General features: G+C 44.0%; 1 protein-coding gene across 1 annotated transcript in view; it reads right to left on the minus strand.

The window, feature by feature from the left end:
- LOC306695970 (protein sidekick-1-like) overlaps positions 1–20,941 on the minus strand; it is a gene marked incomplete at both ends in the record, with an annotated part of 206,754 nt that overhangs the window by 99,829 nt on the left and 85,984 nt on the right. Inside the window, one exon of the mRNA XM_079159429.1 lies at positions 2,870–3,003. Coding sequence (XP_079015555.1) covers positions 2,870–3,003 — 134 coding nt within the window. The remainder of the gene's footprint in view (positions 1–2,869; positions 3,004–20,941) is intronic.

A 20,941-nucleotide genomic window follows, 5' to 3' on the forward strand; every position in this document is an offset into this window, starting at 1 on the left:
AGCTGCTATCAATTGTGGCTGTTCCAGCTCCACCACGGATGACAGTTAGTGCTTTTCTTTTGTTTTTCAGCAGTCCGGGCCACACTTACAGGATAGTGGTCAGGGACATGCAGATAATGGATCAGGTCACACAGCTGGCTGTGCTGCACCTACTTTCCTCGGCTCTTACGGGGCAAGCAGGTCTTATAAAAGTGGCCGCATCTTATGTGTTAATGCCCGTGCTTGTTGTGCACAGAGACACACACAAAAGAGCTTTCTCCGCCAGCAGTCTCCAAAAGAACAGGTTGTTGGTCATATTCTCAGTCTACATCCGTGACTCCCTTCATTAATTCTTCCCTTTCTGTCTCTTTCTCTACCAATCCTCTTTCTCTTGTTCCTCTCTGTTGAGCACAATGCTCAAATCAAAGTAAGAAAGGGGAAGAATAGGAAATAGGTATCTCATTTATTCCGGCGAATTTCTGAAAAGAAAGACAACATTTTTAGAAATAGAAAATTTGACAGACAGCTATGAACTTCTGTCTTCAGATCCTGCTTAATGGAATGGAAAAGTGAAAAGAGGGGAGACGGGAAATGGAAGGAGACAGAGATAGGACAGGAAATGTAAAAGAGAGAGAGGGAGAGAGAGAGAGAGAGAGAGAGAGAGAGAGAGAGAGAGAGAGAGAGAGAGAGAGGGAGGAAGTGCAGATGAACAAGAAACACAATTTGCATGCGTTTATTCACACGTTTGTTGTGTTGGAGGTCAGTTAACCTGGTGAACCGCTCACCACTTTTTTCCTTTCAAACTTCCTGCTGGCAAACCTTGACTGGTCTCTGTCCTTCATAGGTTAATAGGCCCAGTCTGCTGCTCAGCGTGCATTGTCATCTTGCAGGGCATCAGTGTAGTTTGCTACGTGGCGGACACATGTAAAATGATCCAAAGTTCCAAACATCATCTCTAACATCTCCATTTCCAAAACCGACCAACCGACCAACGGGCTGTTAGAGGTCTGATGTGGAGGAGTGAAAGTGAAGCAAGAAGACATGTGTTTCCTTGTTTGTTTGTTTTTGCCTTTACTCCTCGCATCCTTGTGACTCTTTCACTTGTCCGCCGGTTTTTATTTCATCTCTCTTTCCTCTCTTCCTCTTCCGCTCCAATCTCGATAACAAATAACTCAACCAAACATGCTGCTTTATAGCAGAGGATATTTACCCAAGAAATGTTTATTGTAGAAAAAAACACACGGATAAAAAGAAACACACACACACACACACACACACACACATACACACGCACACACGCAGACGTTTATGACCGAAGACTGATCAGTGAAGCCTAACTATAGCCTTACAATTCCTAAAAGACACCCAGGGGAGTACTCCCCTCTGACAGCTGTAACAAGGTACTGTGCGTATATTTATGTGATTGCGCGTGTGTGTGTGTGTGTGCGTGTATTTGTGACAAAGGATGCCAAAGGATACAACCCTGTAAAGAGAATCTAATTAAAACTCTATACAGCCACAAGGGACAGAGTGCTCCCTCTCTCCTCCTCCTCTCATTTAACCATAGCGAACACTTGGGCTGAAGGACTGTTAGACAGTATAGTCTATCCTCTGGCCTCCAAGGAGAAGCGATACAGAGAGAAGGACATAAAGTGATTCAGCGATAAAGGCTGCAGAGGCAGGGACACAGAAGGGGGAGGCCAAAAAAAAAAAAGAGTCACAGAACTTATCAGCTCCTGCGAGTGCAGCCGGTTTCTTTCCAAATGAAAACAGAATGAACGCCATTCACCAACATTCACTCACCAAAAACAATTCATTCCTTCAGGATTTTTCTGAAAAGGGAGCTAGCATGACTTCACATAAAAACACACATCAACAGGCAATGAAAACCTATGATGAAGAGTCCGTGGTCACCAACAACTAGCCAGCAGCATCTTGATCAACATCTAAACCTGGGCTATAATAAACAATAAATGCAACAACTCCTCAAGACCCAAGCCAAGTGTGCATGTCTTGGTTGCCACCTGCTTATTAGAGGGACAGGGGTTAGCCTGGAAGCTAGCGACACCAACGCTGCAGGCTCACTTATTAAGGTGGGCTGACCTTTTAGGTGGACCGGCTAGTCTCAGTTTAGCAACAAGCCGCTCCTACGAGCTCGTTCAGCAAACAAATAGCCCGTAGCCTAAACTGAAATGTCAAGAAGGTACGCAATAAAGGCCGCAATAAAGCTCACCAGGCCGGTGTTTGTTCTCAGTCAAAATCAGTTGTGGGTTACAAAAACTAGGACATTGACTCGTAACACCACTTAACATCAGTCTACGATCATGACTGGACTTACTTTGTAAGGCTGCCCGAGTGTTTAGGCTTCTTTTCACTTTCTGCGTCGTGTTCCAATCATAGGGTGTCAATAATCTGAGCTTCTCCAGTTTTTGTAATGTGTCAGATGTGTTTATTATCAACATTCACGTCCTCTGCTGCTCGTCTCATTTGCAGGTTGTATCTACGGGTTGTCAACAGTAATTACGCCGTCACTCAAACCTCCTCCTAAACCAACACATGGTGCAGACTTTAACTGAATCTCTGAGTTTCAGCTTGTTTTGTTTTTCTCATCAAACTGGATGAAATATGCTATCAAATCCCGACACTAGTGATAACACAGAGAACCCAATCAAGCTTCCCAAAGGCCTAAAAAAGGTGAAACAAAGTCAAATAATGAGGAAGTAGCACATTCTCAAAGGCTCTGAAAACCTTCTAATCCACCATCAGTCAAATGTGATTATGGAATAAGCTCCTTAGTGAGATTTAAATCTGCTGCCTGGTTGAACACCAGGTCCATTCGATTCGGATCTTACACCCGAACCTTTCGGAACCGGTCCGAACGTCACTTTACCTGAGATGCTCAGGTAGACGGCGGGACTGGTCACGTTCTCTCCCGTCATCTCGTTCACCGCCTCGACGTGGTAGCGTCCGGCGTCTGCCGCCGTGGTTGCCAAAACGACCAGCTGATTGTCCAAAGTGATTGCACTGTAGGGCACAAAAAACAAAACACACAGAGAAGAGAGGAATTAGGAAACTCAATAACATCAAACCGGAAGCAAAATGTGCGTCCTCCGTTGCTCCGTCTCAGACAACAACACTGCTCAAACTAAGACTCTGATAAGAGGAGAGTACTTGGCGCATGGATCATTTAGAAATCATAACATTGAATACATTCATCAGAAAGGAAAGAGGATTCAGAGAGCTTAAACAAATCTCTCCTCCTGTCTCAGATTGATATGTGGCTCATTCTGTGTCTCTTTCCTTCTTCGTTGTTTGTGTATTGTCTTCTGTTCTTCCCTTCTTTACACTGATCCATCCTCATTTCCCCACGTACCCGCAGCAATCAATACAGCACAAACATGCAATGTACACACACACACACACACACACACACAACCACAAACAACAAACACCCAAGGTACAACACTGCTCTCACACGAGCACACGGAGGTAAGAAACAATCACTGACAAACATACTGTGTGTTGCTTTTTCAGGGGAGCGTTGTAGCCAGAGTTGATTTGGGAGGGAGGCGGTGTGGGTGAGGATAGCGGGTGGGGGTCGAGGAAGGTAAAAAATATATTCGTTGAGCTCAGATTTTCATGCGTTTGAACTGCCTGGGAACGGATGCCGCCAGGCAGGAAGCGCAGGTTGATGTTTTTAGTGATGCTACTTGTGTTTTCAGCATGTCAGTGAATGTAAATCTCCCAATACTCTAACCTGAGAGCTGACACTGAAATAAAAATCAATATGACCAAAGGGAGAATAAAGGATATTAAAGTGAGATGATAGTCTCTTATTCTTTTCTGTCTGATTCTGTGCCCCAGCCACACAGCTGCATTATGGATGCTGTGTTAATATTGTAAAGCACTGCAAGACAAACTTGTAAATTGGGGTGACATAAATAAAAAGCAAAAGAAGAAAACACACAGAAAAAGGCGTGTGCTGTAATTTAGAAAGACGTCGTTTTAAAACAGAAATATCTGCATGTGTATGCTTTTGTAAGGCTGTTTGTCTGTGAGCATTGTTTCGCAGTGCTGAATTGGCAGCGATGTGTGCTCTCCAAAACCGGATCGGCAGAGTGCCAGTTGGGCGTGGCTTCCACTCCATTATAATTCATTGCAGCACATGCCACTTATCCCGATCTGAATTGACTCCATACCACGTGTAACCAACAAAAAGCTGAGTCGTGACTAAAGGAAATCCAGGTATGCGCTCCACAGGGCTATTAGCAGAGCGAAGAAACAATAAAGGGACAAAGTTGAGTCTAACTGGCAGGGCTCCAACACCAGAATTGAGTGCTGGACCGAGAACCGTCACAGACTGATGTCTGCATCTCTCCCAGAGGAACTGCACACGTTCTATGCATGCTTTGAGACCAGCTCCCCAGCTGAGGAAGTACAAAGGACCCCATGCCCACTAGTAATATCCAGGGCAGATGTGTGCAGATGTTTTAATAGGGATTAACCCACGCAAGGCGGCTGGACCTGATGGCATCCCTGTCTGAGCTCTCAAGGCGCGTGCGGATCAACTGGGAGATGTTTTAACAGACATTTTCAACTTCTCACTGATCCAGTCTGTCGTCACCACCGTTGTCCCTGTCCCCAAAAAGACCAAAACAACTATCACCCAGTCGCACTCACCTCCATCATCACGAAGCGCTTTGAGCGGTTAGGCTAATCCTTCATCCCCTCCCTGACTCACTGGACCCACTTCAATTCATATACAGGCCAAGAAGATCAACGCTATCACCCGATCCTCAACGCTGCCCGCTCCCACCTGGACCAGAGGAACACCGCATGTGAAAACGATGTTCATAGAGCATGGATCAGCATCCATCAATCACCCAATCAATAATCACTGACGGCGACGAGACGGTCTACAGAGAGGAGGTCAGAGCCCTGACATCTTGGTGCCAACAGCCTCCATCACAGCATCATTGTGTGACTACAGGAAGAGACAGACCATCACCATCACCATCCTCATCATCATCATCATCATCAACGGTGCCGCTACAGTGGAGAGAGTCAGCAGAGATCACCACACAAGACTCCAGGACACTCTGCAACTTCCAGAGGAGCAGCAGTCAAAACTGGCCAGCACATCACCAGGACGGAGCTGTCAGCCACGGAGGATCTCCACGCTCAGCGGTGTCGGAAGGACACCAGGACAATCAGGAACGTCAATGATCCCGGATTCAAACTGTTCAGCCGGCTGCTGTCGAGCAGACGGTGCGCACCACCAGGATCAGGCACAGCTTCAGACTACAGACCATGAGTCACCACGACACCTTACCATGATACTGTCACTTCACTTCTATATACTTTAATTACTGTTTTACTCTCTGTATATATATATATTTATCACTTCTCATTATGCATACACTATATTCCTGATTATATTCAGTTGATTCATTTGTAATACTGTATACCATGAATGTATATAACTTTACTTATATTTGATGTATGTTTATATTTGAGCAGTATATATTAACTTGCACTTTTATATTAGATTTAGCTTTTACTTTGAAGTGATTTTCCCTTTTTTTCTTTTATACGTATCTAATGAGCACTGTTGGAAGGAGTCTGGGATCCAAGACTTTCATATAGCCAACGACAGCTTCGCTGTAATTGTTGTGCATATGACAATAAAGAACTTGAAATAGAAAAAGGCCCCTTACTGTCTTTGCCAACACTTTAAAGCAGGAACATATTTAATTAAAGTTTAGCACAGCATCTTGACTACCTGCTGCTGTTTGATTATCAGATGATAAGAGACTGCCACCTCATATGCCGCACGCACTCCATTCAGGTGTTGCTGCAGCGTCGTAAGCGGCGCGCGGGCACATCCAAATTGAGCCCAACCAATATGATCTCCCGTCACCCACAGCTTAGAGATGATTACGTCGATGCACCCATGAACATGAGATCCTGATAGTCCCTTAAACATGGAGGTGTTTGTATGAGCAGCACACAAAGATAGGACTGATTGAACTACATATCGATCGAGGAGAGGAGATAACGTGGGGCCTGTTTGACACATACACACTCGCGTACAGACAGAATTCTTCAGGTCTAATTTTATTCAGTGTGATTTCCCAGGAGAGCGTCCACAAGAGCCAGAGACTCAACACCAACACTGACACTGTCTATTCTTGTGAGTGCATGTTGCTTCGTGTGTGCATGCATGTGTGTGTGTGAGCACTCGACCGCATCTCTGCCTGAAATAGAGGCTTTAACCGAAACCGCTCTCCTGCTCCCTCCGACTTCTTCCACAGCGAGGATGGATGCTGCATCCTCACCGAGGTCTATAATGCAATTTCTGGTCGTTGAGCTCATTAACTGCACTGACCAGCCCGTTTTATCACATCTGTTTTATCCGGCACACGCACTGATTAATAGGCAGAGAAGGCGCCGCTTCCACTTGCCTATAGTGTCTGAGGGAGGAGGGAGCCTGGGAGGTTATTAACAGTCAAAGACAGAGGAGCTCAGTGGGCGGTTCTGAGAATGCAGTTAGACCAATTAAGATAGCATATTAACATCTGAACATTCGTTGAGTTAAAACTCTTTGTTCGTGTAGTTTTCCCCTCATTTACATACGATTCATACGTACTGTTTATATGTGAAATTACTTGTGAGGACGGTGGCTGACGGCTACAGCGATTTGCTTCACGCTTCCATTTGTTCCATATTGGGAGGTCTAAAGCTTAATTTCCCATAAATCTTCAAAATGGAACTTTCATATCCGAAAAGCAACACAGAGGGGAAAGAAATGAAATATGCCAATAAGAAGTCAGGCAACATTTGAGATTAAAGGGACCTACATTAACGTAGATTTCCCCTCAAAAAACTGAAAATGGTTCGGAGTAGCTGGAGGGTGGTTACACACTCTCATCACAAGAGTTACAATATAGTCAGACACACACGCCGGCATATAAATAAGTGTGCATACCAGACTGAATGGCAATGTAGTTGAGATTTAATATAACATGAACTCAACATGCGACTTTTTGATCTCTTTTAGTTCTACATTTAATTAAATGGGACAAAAATGTTCTGGCTCTTTTAATTAAAGACACACTCAATTGTAAAACAGTGCATGACTCTGCATGCTTATGTGTGTGGGTGTGACAGTTCATCCCCAGGCAGAAGAGGGAAATTAAAATACAGTAATCAACTACATCCTATTCCCACTGCTCCCTGTACCCCTCATCCCAGCTCCTATATTAAAAAACAGCCTCTTTCTCTTATATCCCATTCTCCATTCTCCCTCAGATTACAATTTTTCTCTCTCTAGCTGTCTCTCAACCCCCCCCCCCCCCCCCCCACACACACACACCCCCCCCCCCCCCCCCCCCACACACACACACACATCCCCACCCCCCCATACAACTGTCCTGTCTTACCTCTCCTGCTCTGCTTTGAACCAAAGCGCCAAGCCAGATTGGTCTTTCATTAAGTGTTTGTGGCCCCAAGACTCATTTAATAAACACTCTAGGGGTGTCCGCACCGCAAGGCTGACTGCTGAACACAGACGCACAAACATACACACACACACACACACACACACACACACACACACACACACACACACACACACACACACACACACACACACACACACACACACACACACACACACACACACACACACACACACGTGCCAAGAGCTAATTAGCACAAACATGTTGCAGGCCAAAGGATGAGTGAGAGAGTCCGTGCCTGTATGAGAGTGTTTTTACATCTAAGTGCGTAAGACTGTGTGTGTGTGTGTCACTGTGTGTGTGTGTGTGTGTGTGTGTGTGTGTATGTGTGTGTCAGGTTTGGGGACCGTCTCGCCTGCCAAACAGAGCCCTCCATCTCGGCCCTGTCTGCCCTCCCTCTCTATCTCCGATAGGCAGCGAGCCACCTTCTTAAAGCTCACTGCGTCTGACATACAGACGGCGGGGCAGGAGGAGGGATACTCCACTGTACACCAAGTCCAGACAGCTTGCTATTTGGCAGCTTGGGCTCCAAAGCAAGTGGCAGCCAGCCACCCGCACGTTACACTGCACACATGCAGCGAGGGTCTCACTCAGGTACTCACACAGTCGGGAGCATTCACCGCTCCTTGCGGCCCGTTTCAACCGGATGTTTGCTTGTGAGTTTAAGTCGGTGGACGCGTGAATACATTCTCTGTTGGACTGATTGATCGTTAACGTACGCAGTGTTACATTACGTGTGTGTGTGTGGATATGTATAAAACCTGCTTCATCTAAGGATTTTGTTAAAGCAACCGGGTTGAGGTATTCAAATTTTTAAGCTCTCCTGTTCTGAAAATTGCCTGTCAGCTTGAGTTGTGGTGTGGTGTCCTCTATCCCAAAGTAATTGGTAACTATAAAACTGTGCTGCAGAGAGTGCATTGTTTTGAACGCGGAGAGGAGGGGGAACGCTTCTGTAGCATATTCATCAACATGTGTTATGATAGCTTTTTGTTTGGCTTGTTTTACTTTGCCTGCACAACTGCAAACAAAAGCTGACATTAAGAAAAGCAATAACTGCTGTATAAGCATTACCATAACAAGCCATCCTTTTTCATGAAAGTATTGTGTTTTTTGTTCCTTTAATTCTATTGATTTTCAGACCTTTAATGGGGATGGAAATTCATCGGTGGCTTGTTTTCAACATTTCAATTCAGACAAAAACCCAATATAAACTTCTTGTAATCTCACTGGACTCTCTGAGGTGTAATGTGCAAGTCGCCCGTCACAAATTGCAATTCTTATTACGTAAAATAATAAAATATACTAGAATAACTGCCTCCTGCTTTATGCCTCCACTAATCAGTCAAGTTGCAGTTTATTTCATCACATCATCATTGGATCCTGTAAGATATTTGTGTGAAATTGTCATAATTAGCATATGAACTCTTGAGTTAAGGTCACAGTGACCTTTGACCACCAAAATCTGCTCAGTTCATCCTTCGGTCCATGTGGATGCTGGTGCCAGATGTAATGAAGGCATTCCTGAGATATCATGTTCAGGAGAGCGGGATAGTTGTGAGGTCACAGTGAGCTGAACCTTTGAACACAAAAAATGGAGAATGGCTCCGTCGTGGCATCCTGGATCAGGCTGCACCTAACGGAGCGCAGGTCTCTGGTGAGGCAAGAGGAGGCGGAGTCCCTGATGTTGAATTTTTAATGTTAAGATGCCAGCCGTATCATCTGCAAAGAGAAATGTTTTCTTTGTTGTTTACATTCCTCCTAATTTTAAAAAAAATGCACTTAAGGAATGTCCAACTGTTGTTGCTTTTATGTTTTATCGTGTTTTTTCTTGAGCAGCAAATGAGCTACAGCCACATTTCGTTGTTCAACCCTGTCTTGCATAATAACAAAGACTTATCCTTTAATCCTTGTTTGTGCTAAATTTGAAGAAATTCCCTCAAGGTGTTCCTGAGATATCACGTTCACAAGAACGGGGCGGACGTGCGGACAGTCGGAAAACATAATTGCCGCAAGCTACACAGCTATTGTCAACTCAGAGGCATGAAAAAAAAGAAAAAAAAGAATAAAAAAGAATTGCAACTCAGTGATTGTTGAGCTTCCGGTGAAATGAAATGTAATCTTTTAGAGGCTGATGGCGACACCTGACGACCAGCTCCTGTTGTGACGCTTTCGGGGTTAATTGGGCTCAAGCAGAAGCTGGAGGTCTGGGATGATATGAGGTTTTGTTCACTACTGTAATCAAACAGCACAGAGTGAGGAGGAGAGACGACTGATCCTGGTGGTGAACAGAGAATGAAATCAATGAAGAGAACCTAACTTTGCCAATTTCCCCACAACAGTTTCATGTAGTTATGGAAAATATGATAGCTGTGTTTTTTGTAATGGGATTAAACAGTCTGACTGAGTTAAGACTGAGAACTGGACCAATGCCGCTCTTGACATTCTGCTGCCAGCAGCTTGACAGTGACTGATTTTCCATGCATAGTTTAAATGAAGCTATTGTTAACACAGCCTGGGGTTGAAGATTTGTTTTACAGTACATTTGCTGAACTTTCTTTAATCCTCTCGCTCTGTCAAAATGCAACGCCTCAAAAAATTATCTTCCAAAAAGAAAAAAAACCCATTTGTTTAAGATTCTGATTGCTACAAATGTGAGCGAAGGGCCTAAAAGCTAAATTAAGATTTCAAGTTGGGTCAAACTATGACGTCATTGTTGCAGCTTCTCAACAGCGATGGTTGTTCTTAAGTCTTATTCTACAAAAGTATTTTTTTCTTCCTCTTCCTCCACAGCAGCACTGAAAAGGCAGTGATGTCACCAGAGCCGGATTCTAGTGCACACAAAAGGGCAGCCCCTCCCCCAAGACAGAGTATTGAAACCTGTTATTTTGATATTGATTGACAGCTTAATAACACACAGCAGCTCAGTCATTCATGTTTTAATGCTGTCAAAGTCTGTTTACATCGATAATGTTTGTCAGCACTAAAACTGTCCTGATGATCAGCTGCTAAACACGATAACAACTAGAACTCCTCATCAGTTTAACAACACATACCTAAAATGTATGTGTTTCAGAAAGTAAAAAGTCTGACTTCATTTATAACTTGAGCCCTTATGCGGCATTATGCGCCTCGTACTGTCGCTGCTGCTCAGCAGGGCGGTATAACAGCGTGCCTCCACTGAATGTCATTGGCATTCCTGCTGCAAGATCCATTAAGTGTGCTTCTTGTTCCAAGCTTGTTCTAAAAGAATCACTTAAAACTAAAAAAAAGAAAAATGTCACTTAAAACAACAACAACAAAAAGAAATTGTGTGAACCCTTTCATCTTGCAATCAACAAAAGGGAGGAAACAAAAGCATCCACAGCACAGCTCCACATCGCTATAATAAGCCCGTTGGAGCTGAACCAAATGAGAGGAAATAATGGAGGCAGACTGCTGATGCATAAAAAATGTGCATCAACTATTTAGAAGGCCTGGATTGTGTCTATCTCAATTTAAATCAAGCCAAAACATTTCGGACTACATTAAAATGATAACAGGGAAACATTCATGTTCATTAAAGGCAACCGTCGGGCACATCCACGGCGGCACAATCAGAACCACACACACTGCATGGCCCACACGATGTGGACGCATCCACATTACACCCATGTAATCTCTGAAACTAACGGGAAAAAGATTTAAGGGCGACTAAGTATAGACACTCTGGGTCCCGCTTTGGACTATTGGTCAGAGAAAACAAGACTTATAAAGGCGTCAACCTGCTCTTGCAAATGTTCACATAATAGACGCCTTTTTGTTTGGACCAGCGGGAAAATTGAAGGCAAACCGCTTTGTCGGCCTTGAAATTTGATTAAACGTTTTTTTACGCTCACTTGAGGTGGGGTTTTTTTTGCATTCGTCGAAAAACGACGTAAAGTTGCATAATTCACATTTCAAAAGTTCACTTTAATTCACTTAAGTGAAAATAGGACGGCTTCGTACTTTTGGCATCACTGTCAAGTCAACATTGTATTTCAGTTTCTGTTCACGCTTTATTAATTGTCCTCACTGTATTAAACCAAATCTGGAGTTATTCTCTGTTAATGTCGTAGTTCTGCACGGTGACTCTTAATGATTTTTCCCCACTCAGAGAAATACAGCCTGCGTATGTGACTGCACATGAGACCAATAAAGAGAGGGTGAAAGAGGGAGAAAAAGAAGGAGAAAGAAAGATGGCAGAGGTTACAACAGTAATGAACAGTAATGTGTTTGAGAGAGATTTTAACAGCCCTTTCACTGAGTCAGAAAACATTTCCCTACCTTCTGCCCTACACACTCTGCAGCTCTGTGACTTGTAATTAACGCACTGCCTAAATCACAGTCTTGCTTCCTCAATCACCTTTACAGTTCCTTCAAACGGTCAAACGGACACAGAAAGGGAGACTTTCCTGTGCTCGCTCAGTGGCTTGGCCAGTTGCCACTGCCAATATGTCCTCCATAAAACACGCACACACACACACACACACACACACACACACACAGGGAGAGGAAGTGCATGCCTGCGCACACATAGTCGAGTATGCTTGTACTCAGTACTCGAGTATACTCAGCCTGCAGTCCAGAAGTAATTGGTGTGAGAGAGAGAGAGAGAGAGAGAGAGAGAGAGTTAAAGAGGACTGCTGGGCAGGCCCACGTTTGTTTAATGTCCCCTGGCTGTGTACCGGGGGACAGGCAGAGAGAAGTGGGGAGGCAACGGTACAGGAAAGGAAAGGAAAGGAAAGCAAAGCGGGGCAAGGGTGAGGGGGAGACAGGAAGGCAGGAGGGGAGAGAGGGATGAGGCAAGATGCAGTGTAAACACAGAAGGGAGACTTTTCTCCACTCGCTGTTTGTTCAGCTACAGGAGCTCCGTGACTCACCTCCTGTCTAGCTCTGCTTTACGTCTGTCTGTGTCAAACAGGCGCTCATTCACGTGAATGCACACGGGAGAACATTTGCTTTTCATGGTACAAATATCCGTCGCCACAGGTCGCACATTAAATTAGACCACCATATTTTAACAAGCGGCTGGATGAATGGTAACAGTGTGCCTGTGTGTGTGTGTGTGTGTGTGTGTGCAGCTGAGTGACTGCTGTAGTCCCATTAGGTGGATGGATCTCTAGACGAATGGCTATTATCCTAATTAGCACTAATTATGTCTGCCTCCAATTAACCACACAACTAGCGGTGACTTCTCTCGCTGTCTTCACCGTCTCACGCGCTCCCGTTCGCTCTCGCTCAGCTGGAGAAACGCACCTCATGCTCAAACCACCGTCTCTCCCAGCTGCTCAGCTAAAGAGGCCAGCTGAACAGAGAGCCGGTAATCTTCACACTTGAAAATAAGCCGCCATTTTTCTAATTCTGGTTCTTGCGACTGTTTGAACCTGAAATAAAAGCGGGCGGCTCCAGACGGTGATTTGGTGTTCTGCTTTCACAGTTCCGGACTCCGAGATCTGTGGAGGTGTCTGCAGCCGGCGGTGAAGCAGTGCTTTTGTGGTTTGTCAGTGGTTATGCACAGTTGGTCTTAAATGTTTTTGATTCAGGGTAACATGGTTGGATGTATGCTGCAGCGAGGAAAAGTGAGCCATGTGAGTTTAGCGGTAGCCTCAGTTTTCATATCGTGTTACATTTTCTGGTAATTCAATTAAGAAGCCAATTCATAAATAAAAAAAACAATCAGCTGGGGGTGCTAATTGGGTTCATTTAATTCCTGAAAAACCAAGGTTCTTGACTATGTTTACATGCAGATAATGTTTTATTGCCCTTATTCTAAAAAGGATAATATTCTTTCTAAGCTGTTTCCACTAATATTCCTGTTTGTATACTTTGATTAACGTGCTTCTTTGCGTCAAAATAGGATCTTTTGCGGCGGACTTGTTGGACAAATTGATTGGGAAATGCAACATTGGGAACAAAGGCAATATGTTGTTGACATTACCTGTATCAAACTCAGAATGATGCAATATTTTGAACAATAGTGGAGTCCTAGTGCGCATGTAAACGTAGTAATTGATGCAAAAAAAAAGAAATAAATGTAGATCCAAATGTGTGTACACAGGGTCACACTGTTAACCTATAAAAACATATTGCTATTCAAATGTAGACAAACTGCTTCCTGCAGGTTTAAAGGTCAGTGTGGAGTAAACAAGCACAATGTTGCTGCTTTATTATCAGCCCCCACACAGCCACACACTGGCAGCATCTCCTGTAAAACAAGGGCTTTTAACTGATACACTTGTCACCGCGGTGATAGGAAATCAATACAGTGCCAAAAAAAAAAATGATTCCGCCTACAGGTGAAAACATTTTAATCTACATTATTTTGTAACAAACCTAACCACACACACACACACACACACACACACACTTGCTCACATAGATTTTCTAACGTGCTCAAAGCCCGCAGCTACATTGTCAGTGAATGCATCTCACACACACACACACACACACACACACACACACTGACCTGTTCGTTCTACAAAGCCGTACAGTTTGACAGAGACGGCTGTGTCTGTTCACTTGAAACTGGGCAAAACACAAAAGGTACACTTTGGCAAATATAGGCCAGCATGTACTGTATGTGTAAGTATGGCATGCAATTTGGTGAGAGCCACCCAGTATCGACTCTTCTTTTGATGCATTTAAACATACTCGTCTTTTTTTGTTGTTGTTGTGATTCTCGAGAGGTCCGTGTATGCCCCTCCATCAACCGAGACTGCAATTCCTCTTTGCTCTCGCTCAATTTTATGCTAAAAAGGTACCACAATTGCAGTGTGCCAACTGCTCTGCATAAACACAACCTCAGCTGCAACCCCACCCACTTCGGTGAAAGCAGGTTTGTTTGGAGCCGAGCAAGACGGACAGCTGACGTAAATGTAATCGTGGATGCTGCTGGTTCAGTAGCAGCTACGTACTGTTTGGTTACAGATAGATGAGCGTGTGTGTGACATGTGTGAGTGCATGTGTATTGGTTGTGGTACAATGTAATTATCTGGTGAGCTGCGGTGAAAATGATAGATAGGACACCTGTAGCGTGACCTCGCACTAAATACTGAGTTTCCTTCAATAAGGATGGATGGCTTTTGAGCTAAAAACCGAGGACATTGGGTCACCCCCTTAAGCACGGTGAACACATTTACTTCTTGACACAAGGCCCCGAGTCATAAACACAAAACTCCCTCGTGAATACATGAGCGGAGAGGTTAGAGCACAGAAAGCGAGAGTGTAATTTCCCGAGAGCAGTAAGCGCAGAAATTCCGCCCTTTATTTGTCTGTGAGAGAAAAGAAACCCGTGACCTTCTGCTTATTGATCCAGCGCTCTGATCTTGAGGGTGTCATCTCGTGGCTCTGATATTAACCAGTCGATCAGCATTCTGTTGCTTTTGTCTGGATATCCTGGGGATGTTTAGCTTAGGATACGCAGAGATATGTCTGTAGTGTAACATGGACTTAGATCAGCGTTTCCCAAACCTTTTTTCTGAGGGCCTACTCTTTGAAAAATGACAAACCAGCACGACCCAAAGGCGGCTCAAGGGTTTACTGCAGATATAGAACGGAAGAAATTCAGGGGAAGAAATTCAACAAACTGATCTGGCGACCCCAATAAAATCCCCTGCAACCCTCCTGTGTGATGCAACCAGGCGGCAACCTCCAGTTCTGAGAAGTGAAGCCAACGAGGAAGCGCTCCTCAAACGTGCATTCTTTCAAATGGCCAGCAGGGGGCGACTCCTCTGGATGAAACTACTTCTCACCTCAGTGGACATTGAAAACATTTGGTAAATCATGGTCCCATGTGGAGTAAAATAGACCATAAAGCCGGGTATGGTTTAGGGCGTGGCTATCTTGTGATTGACAAGCCGCTACCAAAGCCGTGTAATGTGTCTCTACCACGGCGTCACCCCTCCGCTGTCCAAATATCACAAAAGTCTCTTTTTGTTTACTCGTTACAAAGAGCCAAGAGGACGACGGCCACAGTCCAGGATGGCGATGGCCAAAATGCTGAACTCGTGGCTTCCAAACCGCACTCCACAAACCAATGGGTGACGTCACCACGACCATGTCCACTTCCTGTATACAGTCCGTTGTTTCACGGTGTCTTCTATCCCTCCTTTCGAGCAGCCCTTCCTCACTGCACTGTGTAGTCTCCCCCTCTCTCTCTCTCCCTTACACATTCTCCCCTATGCTTCCCCGCTCTACTTTTGGTCGATAGGTTAAGAACTCCTCCCAATGAGAGATGTGTGCAAGTGGTACGAGTGTGTGCATGTGTGTACAGTCTGGTCCGTGATGGATGTGTGTGTGGCAGGTAATTAAAAGTGTGATTAGTGGATAATTAAAAGAGGTCTCTGTCTTTAGAATATTTAACGACTTTAGACAGAGGACACGCTCACGCACACCCGCATGCACACACACAAGCTGGCAGGTGGGAGTGTGTTGGTTCACACTTTAATGGGGGTATAATGATTCTTGAGATGATATAGGAAATAAGCAGGGAGTCACAAGCAGAGAGAAGAAGAAGTGAAGAGAGGTGGACAACGAGGGGAAGTAGTGGATCAGACAAAAGACACCGCACCTTTCAAAGATATACATCCAGAGAATTAATCATCATCAGCACGAGCTACACAGGCTGGACACACACACCCACACACACACACACACAAAATCACACTTACACACACTTCTCTCACTCTCAGTTTTCTGTCCGTCTTTGAGTGATCAGTTCAGACAGAAGCAGCTGCTCTCTGGCAGACGGAAATAGATTAACAGAGAATCACTAAACACAGATCCTGCCGGCTCACACACACTGAGGGAAACACAAACATAAGAATGAAAGAATAAATGAGTTGTCAGAGGTCAGTTTACGCCTGGTCTTAAAAGGAAATCACAGATGTTGCTTATTAACAGCTATTTGTAGGTGTTCAAAACTAACTTTTGAGTCACTTAGATCAGCGTGACTCAATGGGCTCAAAACTAACTTTTGAGTCACCTTATTTTTAGAGTAATTAAGATACTCCACAGTTATAAGTCAATAGAATGCTGCAGGGATGACGTGTTTTTGTAGACCAACCTTGGAAGTAAGCGTCGCACTGGTTCTCTTGACAAAAAGCCATGAATTTTGGGATTCCTCCATTGGATTTTGAATCATTGCAGAAAATAAGCTCTGTGGCAAACACAAGTTTATGATACTGACACCTTTTGTTCAGCAAGATAAACTCAAATGAACACGACGTTTATGACTTTTGAAGTGCGATGGCATCTGCTATAAGTAAAAAGCTAAACCTAAGCATATTAACAACGAGGCAGTGAAGCGGTGAAGGCGGACTTGATGATGTTTACTGGTCTTACTTAGCCACTTGTTAGCAAACACCTTTTTTTAAGCCACGTTAAAGCTTCAAAATTCCCAAGGGATATATTTACTGACGTATTATATATCGTAGAACAAAAGCTCAAATCTCTTCGGCTTGTGTAAACCACAGACCTTATTTCAGACATCTAACTGAAAACACATTCATTAAACCCATTGACTTCAAGACCAGGGAATCTGAAGTGCAAAAATGCCAACTCACTTCCAGGTTTGAGGAGTCACCCCTGCAAGCACTCTAGAATGAAAATCATGCATATGGCGGCGAAGTAGCAAAATACTTCATTCGCCCGTCAATGGGTGTGCCAGCTCTTGCAGCATCCACCTCATTATGTCTCCGAGCTGTCAGCTCGTGTTGCTCGGCGCCTCAGCGCTCCTCCAGCCCCGTCGTTCTGTAGGATGCGCTGCCTTTAAATAGTCAACTTAATGCGTCACTTAATGAGACGGCGTTCGTGCTTTGCAGAACGCTTTCCAGAACGCTTTCCCACTTAACGCCAGGATACAGACAAATGTCCTTTTTGCTATTTCTGTTGTTTGTCTGGTTCTTTCTCATTTTAATCAATTTGCATTTGTTTGTGTTGTTGTTGTGTTAGTCGAACTCTTCACCCCTCAGTCAAACTTTTGCTTTGCTATCGTCTCTGAAAAAAGATATGAGCATATGAGTAAATGCACCAACGCTTAGCAGCGTAGTCTGGCGATATTTAAACATCACTAATTCAACAAATATGTTATAAAACATCTATTTTGGTGGTCCACTTCTTTTTTTTGGTCATACAATCACGTACAGCATAAGGTAGTGAAATCCGACCAGTGCATTTTAGGAGCAGTGAGCTGCTGTAAAGTGCCCGGGGAGCAACTCGGGGGTTCAGTGCCTGGCTCAAGGACATAAATGCCGATACAAAAATTGCATAGCAATCCACTCAACAGTCCGGACCAGAATGGGTAAAAGCAAAACTTGATGGACACGGGGACATTTTGACAGGAAGTGGGACAGCCTGCGTTTACTTTTCATTTGAGGCAGAACAGGTTGTCCCTTACGGGAGGAGAAAGAACTGACAGGCAGGTACATCCCCCCACTGATGATGCCAGAGTGCCTCTGTGAAGCTGAGTGCACAGCAAACCTCACGAGTGAGTCATGGCGGCTCTACAGTGCTACTAGAGTGCTACTTCTTCACGAATCGGAACACACTGTATGCGCCGCATAGATCTACTGTAGATGACTCTGCCTGAGATCAAAATGAGAGTGAATTCAATCACGCTGCTATGATAATGTGTGCCACGCGTGTTTACCTTCCATTGGCATATGCCTTGGCTTCTCCAGATACAGACGGCAGATGGCTTTAATACCAGAGCCGGGGGCCTTGTTAACAATGGCCAAATAGGACTTTGTTACAGTATATTAAGTATTTATTTGCTGCTACAGGAACACAAACAACTATGGTGATTATTCGAGGGTAATTCAAATATGTTAAAGGAATAATCATGGTAGTTAATAGTAACATATTTTGCAACTGTGATGCAATCATCTGTGTCGCAGTCCTGCAGTTTAGGGAGCTTTTTGTTCCTCCTCCCTCTCCCGCTGCTCGTCTCCCTCTCCCGTCGCTCGTCTCCCTCCCTTGAGTGAGTGAAGCAGAGTAAGCCTCTGTCATTTGGGAGAGTCATTAAGTGCAGCCTCGGAGTTAATGTCTTTTCTGCTTTTCGACTTTAAAAAAAAGTTTTTTGTTTTCACCGCGGTTGTTTGAGAAATGCGACTGGGAGAAGACAGCAAATTTGGAACGCGGTTACAAAGAAGGGACGCACACGAGTTAAGGACAGATGAGGGGAGCCTCGACTTCACCTGATACATCCGCCAGACATCCAGGCTGTTATCTCAGCAAACAACAGAATATCTCACTGCGAGCTGGGCTCTGAAAAATAATAAGGCTATCAACTCTAAAATATCCACCCAGTTCTGCACCCCGATAGGAAATAAAGTGTAATCTAGTAAAAGCACAGCGTTTTTTTACCTTGTGGCATACGTGTGGTTCTACTTATAGCCGACAGGCTTGGAAACCACATCAACAGTTTTAAACAAAGCGACAACAAATTGCTTTTGGCAGAACAAGCGATGAATATTCATAGTCCGACAGCAGGCCCTAAAGTGCTGTCTTCATAATGCAATTCTATCCCACTCCACCTTGACAATGAATAATATTACCAGAAAATGCAATGCAATTAAAGCAACCCCTTGTTCGCTATCTCCCTTTGCAACATGTGTCGCTCCCTCACTCCCAATGCAGTACAGTGATAACATTAAAAATTAAACAAGTCATCTGATTTTTTTTTTTTTTTTTTACTGCAAAATTCATGAATAATAGTGTGGCGGTAGAATAATTTGCCTCTGGACAATTTTTTTAAAGCAAAAAAAAAAAACAGTCGTTTGCAAGCAGACAGAATGTACGCATGGAGCCGTTGAACTGATCACACATGGAGAGGAGGAGACATCAACTGTAAAGAGGCAGCGAAGTAGTTTCAAAATCTAAGGTTAGAAAATATTGAAATGGTTGATTAAAAATGTAGAGATGATTCGGAATCTCAACTGAATACATTATGCATGTATTTACAGATACTCTGTATGTAAACACACACACACACACACACACACAGACAAATCAGGGTTTTAACAATTTAACCTCCACGCACATCATGCTCTCCACTTCCCTCACCAACAGCTCGCCCGGCAAAAAGTGGAATGAGCAGCTAACAAGACATCTGGACAGAAATGTGATCGAATAAGAAATATACCGAATGAGCTTTTGAATTGAAGACAGGCCTCCATTCAAATAATCCAAGTGGTTGCTTCATGGTTGCTTCAGGTACCAGTGAGACGAATACGATCCAGGATGTCCAGTTTCATTAGCAGATTGAGATTATGGGACACCACAAAAGAAGAAATGAAAAACAAAGTAATCTACCAGGAATGTTCGGACGACCCAGAGTTCTCCATTTTGTAGTACGGACTGTATAGTGGGATTATACTCGATATAGTGGAGTCAAAGTATCGCACAATGCATTGTGAATAATAGCGGACGACGACGGTCACTTAACCAAGCACTACATACCATCATGCTGACAGAAAAACAGCGCTTTGAGACAAATCCATAAGCAGAAAAATATCATATTTAATGTGAGAAGAGCATCACAACACAAAAAAACAATAAATACAAAGTACTTTGTATTTATTAATTTGTGAAAATACGTCGCCACATTCACAGCGGCAACGCATACAGTGTCAGTCCTTCGGTTTATACCTTTCAGAATAAAAGCCCTGGACATATGGGATGCATCACTGGTTACCAGGGGGAACTTCAACTCACTCGTTTATGTTAAGAGGAGACGGTATTTATCATGGATGGTCCTCTAGCCAACCCTACATGTTGCTGATGAGTTCACTATATAGTAGGGATGCATCGATCCACATTTTTTGGTCCCAATACTGATTCCTGGGCTTTGGGTATCGTCCGATACAGTGTTTGATCAATAAGCTGTAGGCCTCACTGTGTGGAAGACACTGGGATCGTTCTTATATGTGTGAGACAACATCAGGCTCGACTTCTACATTGGTTTCCTAACTTTGCAAAACAAAATGTGACGAAACATAGATATGAATTTACTGAATTTGTATTTGTTAAAACAATGGTATCTGATACCAGATCAGCCCATTGTCAATGAGACCTGATCGAGCTATTTGAGTCAGTATCGGACCAAAATCAATATGGTTATAGGTGCACCTCTCTACATAGTCCTCTATTTAGAACTCCCTACATAGTGAGTAGGGAGTAGTGAATGTATTATAGAGCCCTCCACATCAAAGTGGCTCCATTGAAGTCGATGAAAGACGAACATGACCTCGCTTAAAGCTAAAGGAACGCGGTGCAGCATTAGTTCAGGCAGAGCGCCGCTTGCATTAGCTGATTGTCATCAGCTGCTTCATTCATGCTTCACAATCACTGGCTCATTCATCGGCTGTTTGGCTGCCACTGTACTGGTAACGTTGAATGCTGATCATACAAGTGTACAGCGCAGC

The sequence above is a fragment of the Pholis gunnellus genome (genome assembly GCF_910591455.1).
Source record: "Pholis gunnellus genome assembly, chromosome: 5".
Classification (NCBI taxonomy): Eukaryota; Metazoa; Chordata; class Actinopteri; order Perciformes; family Pholidae; genus Pholis; species Pholis gunnellus.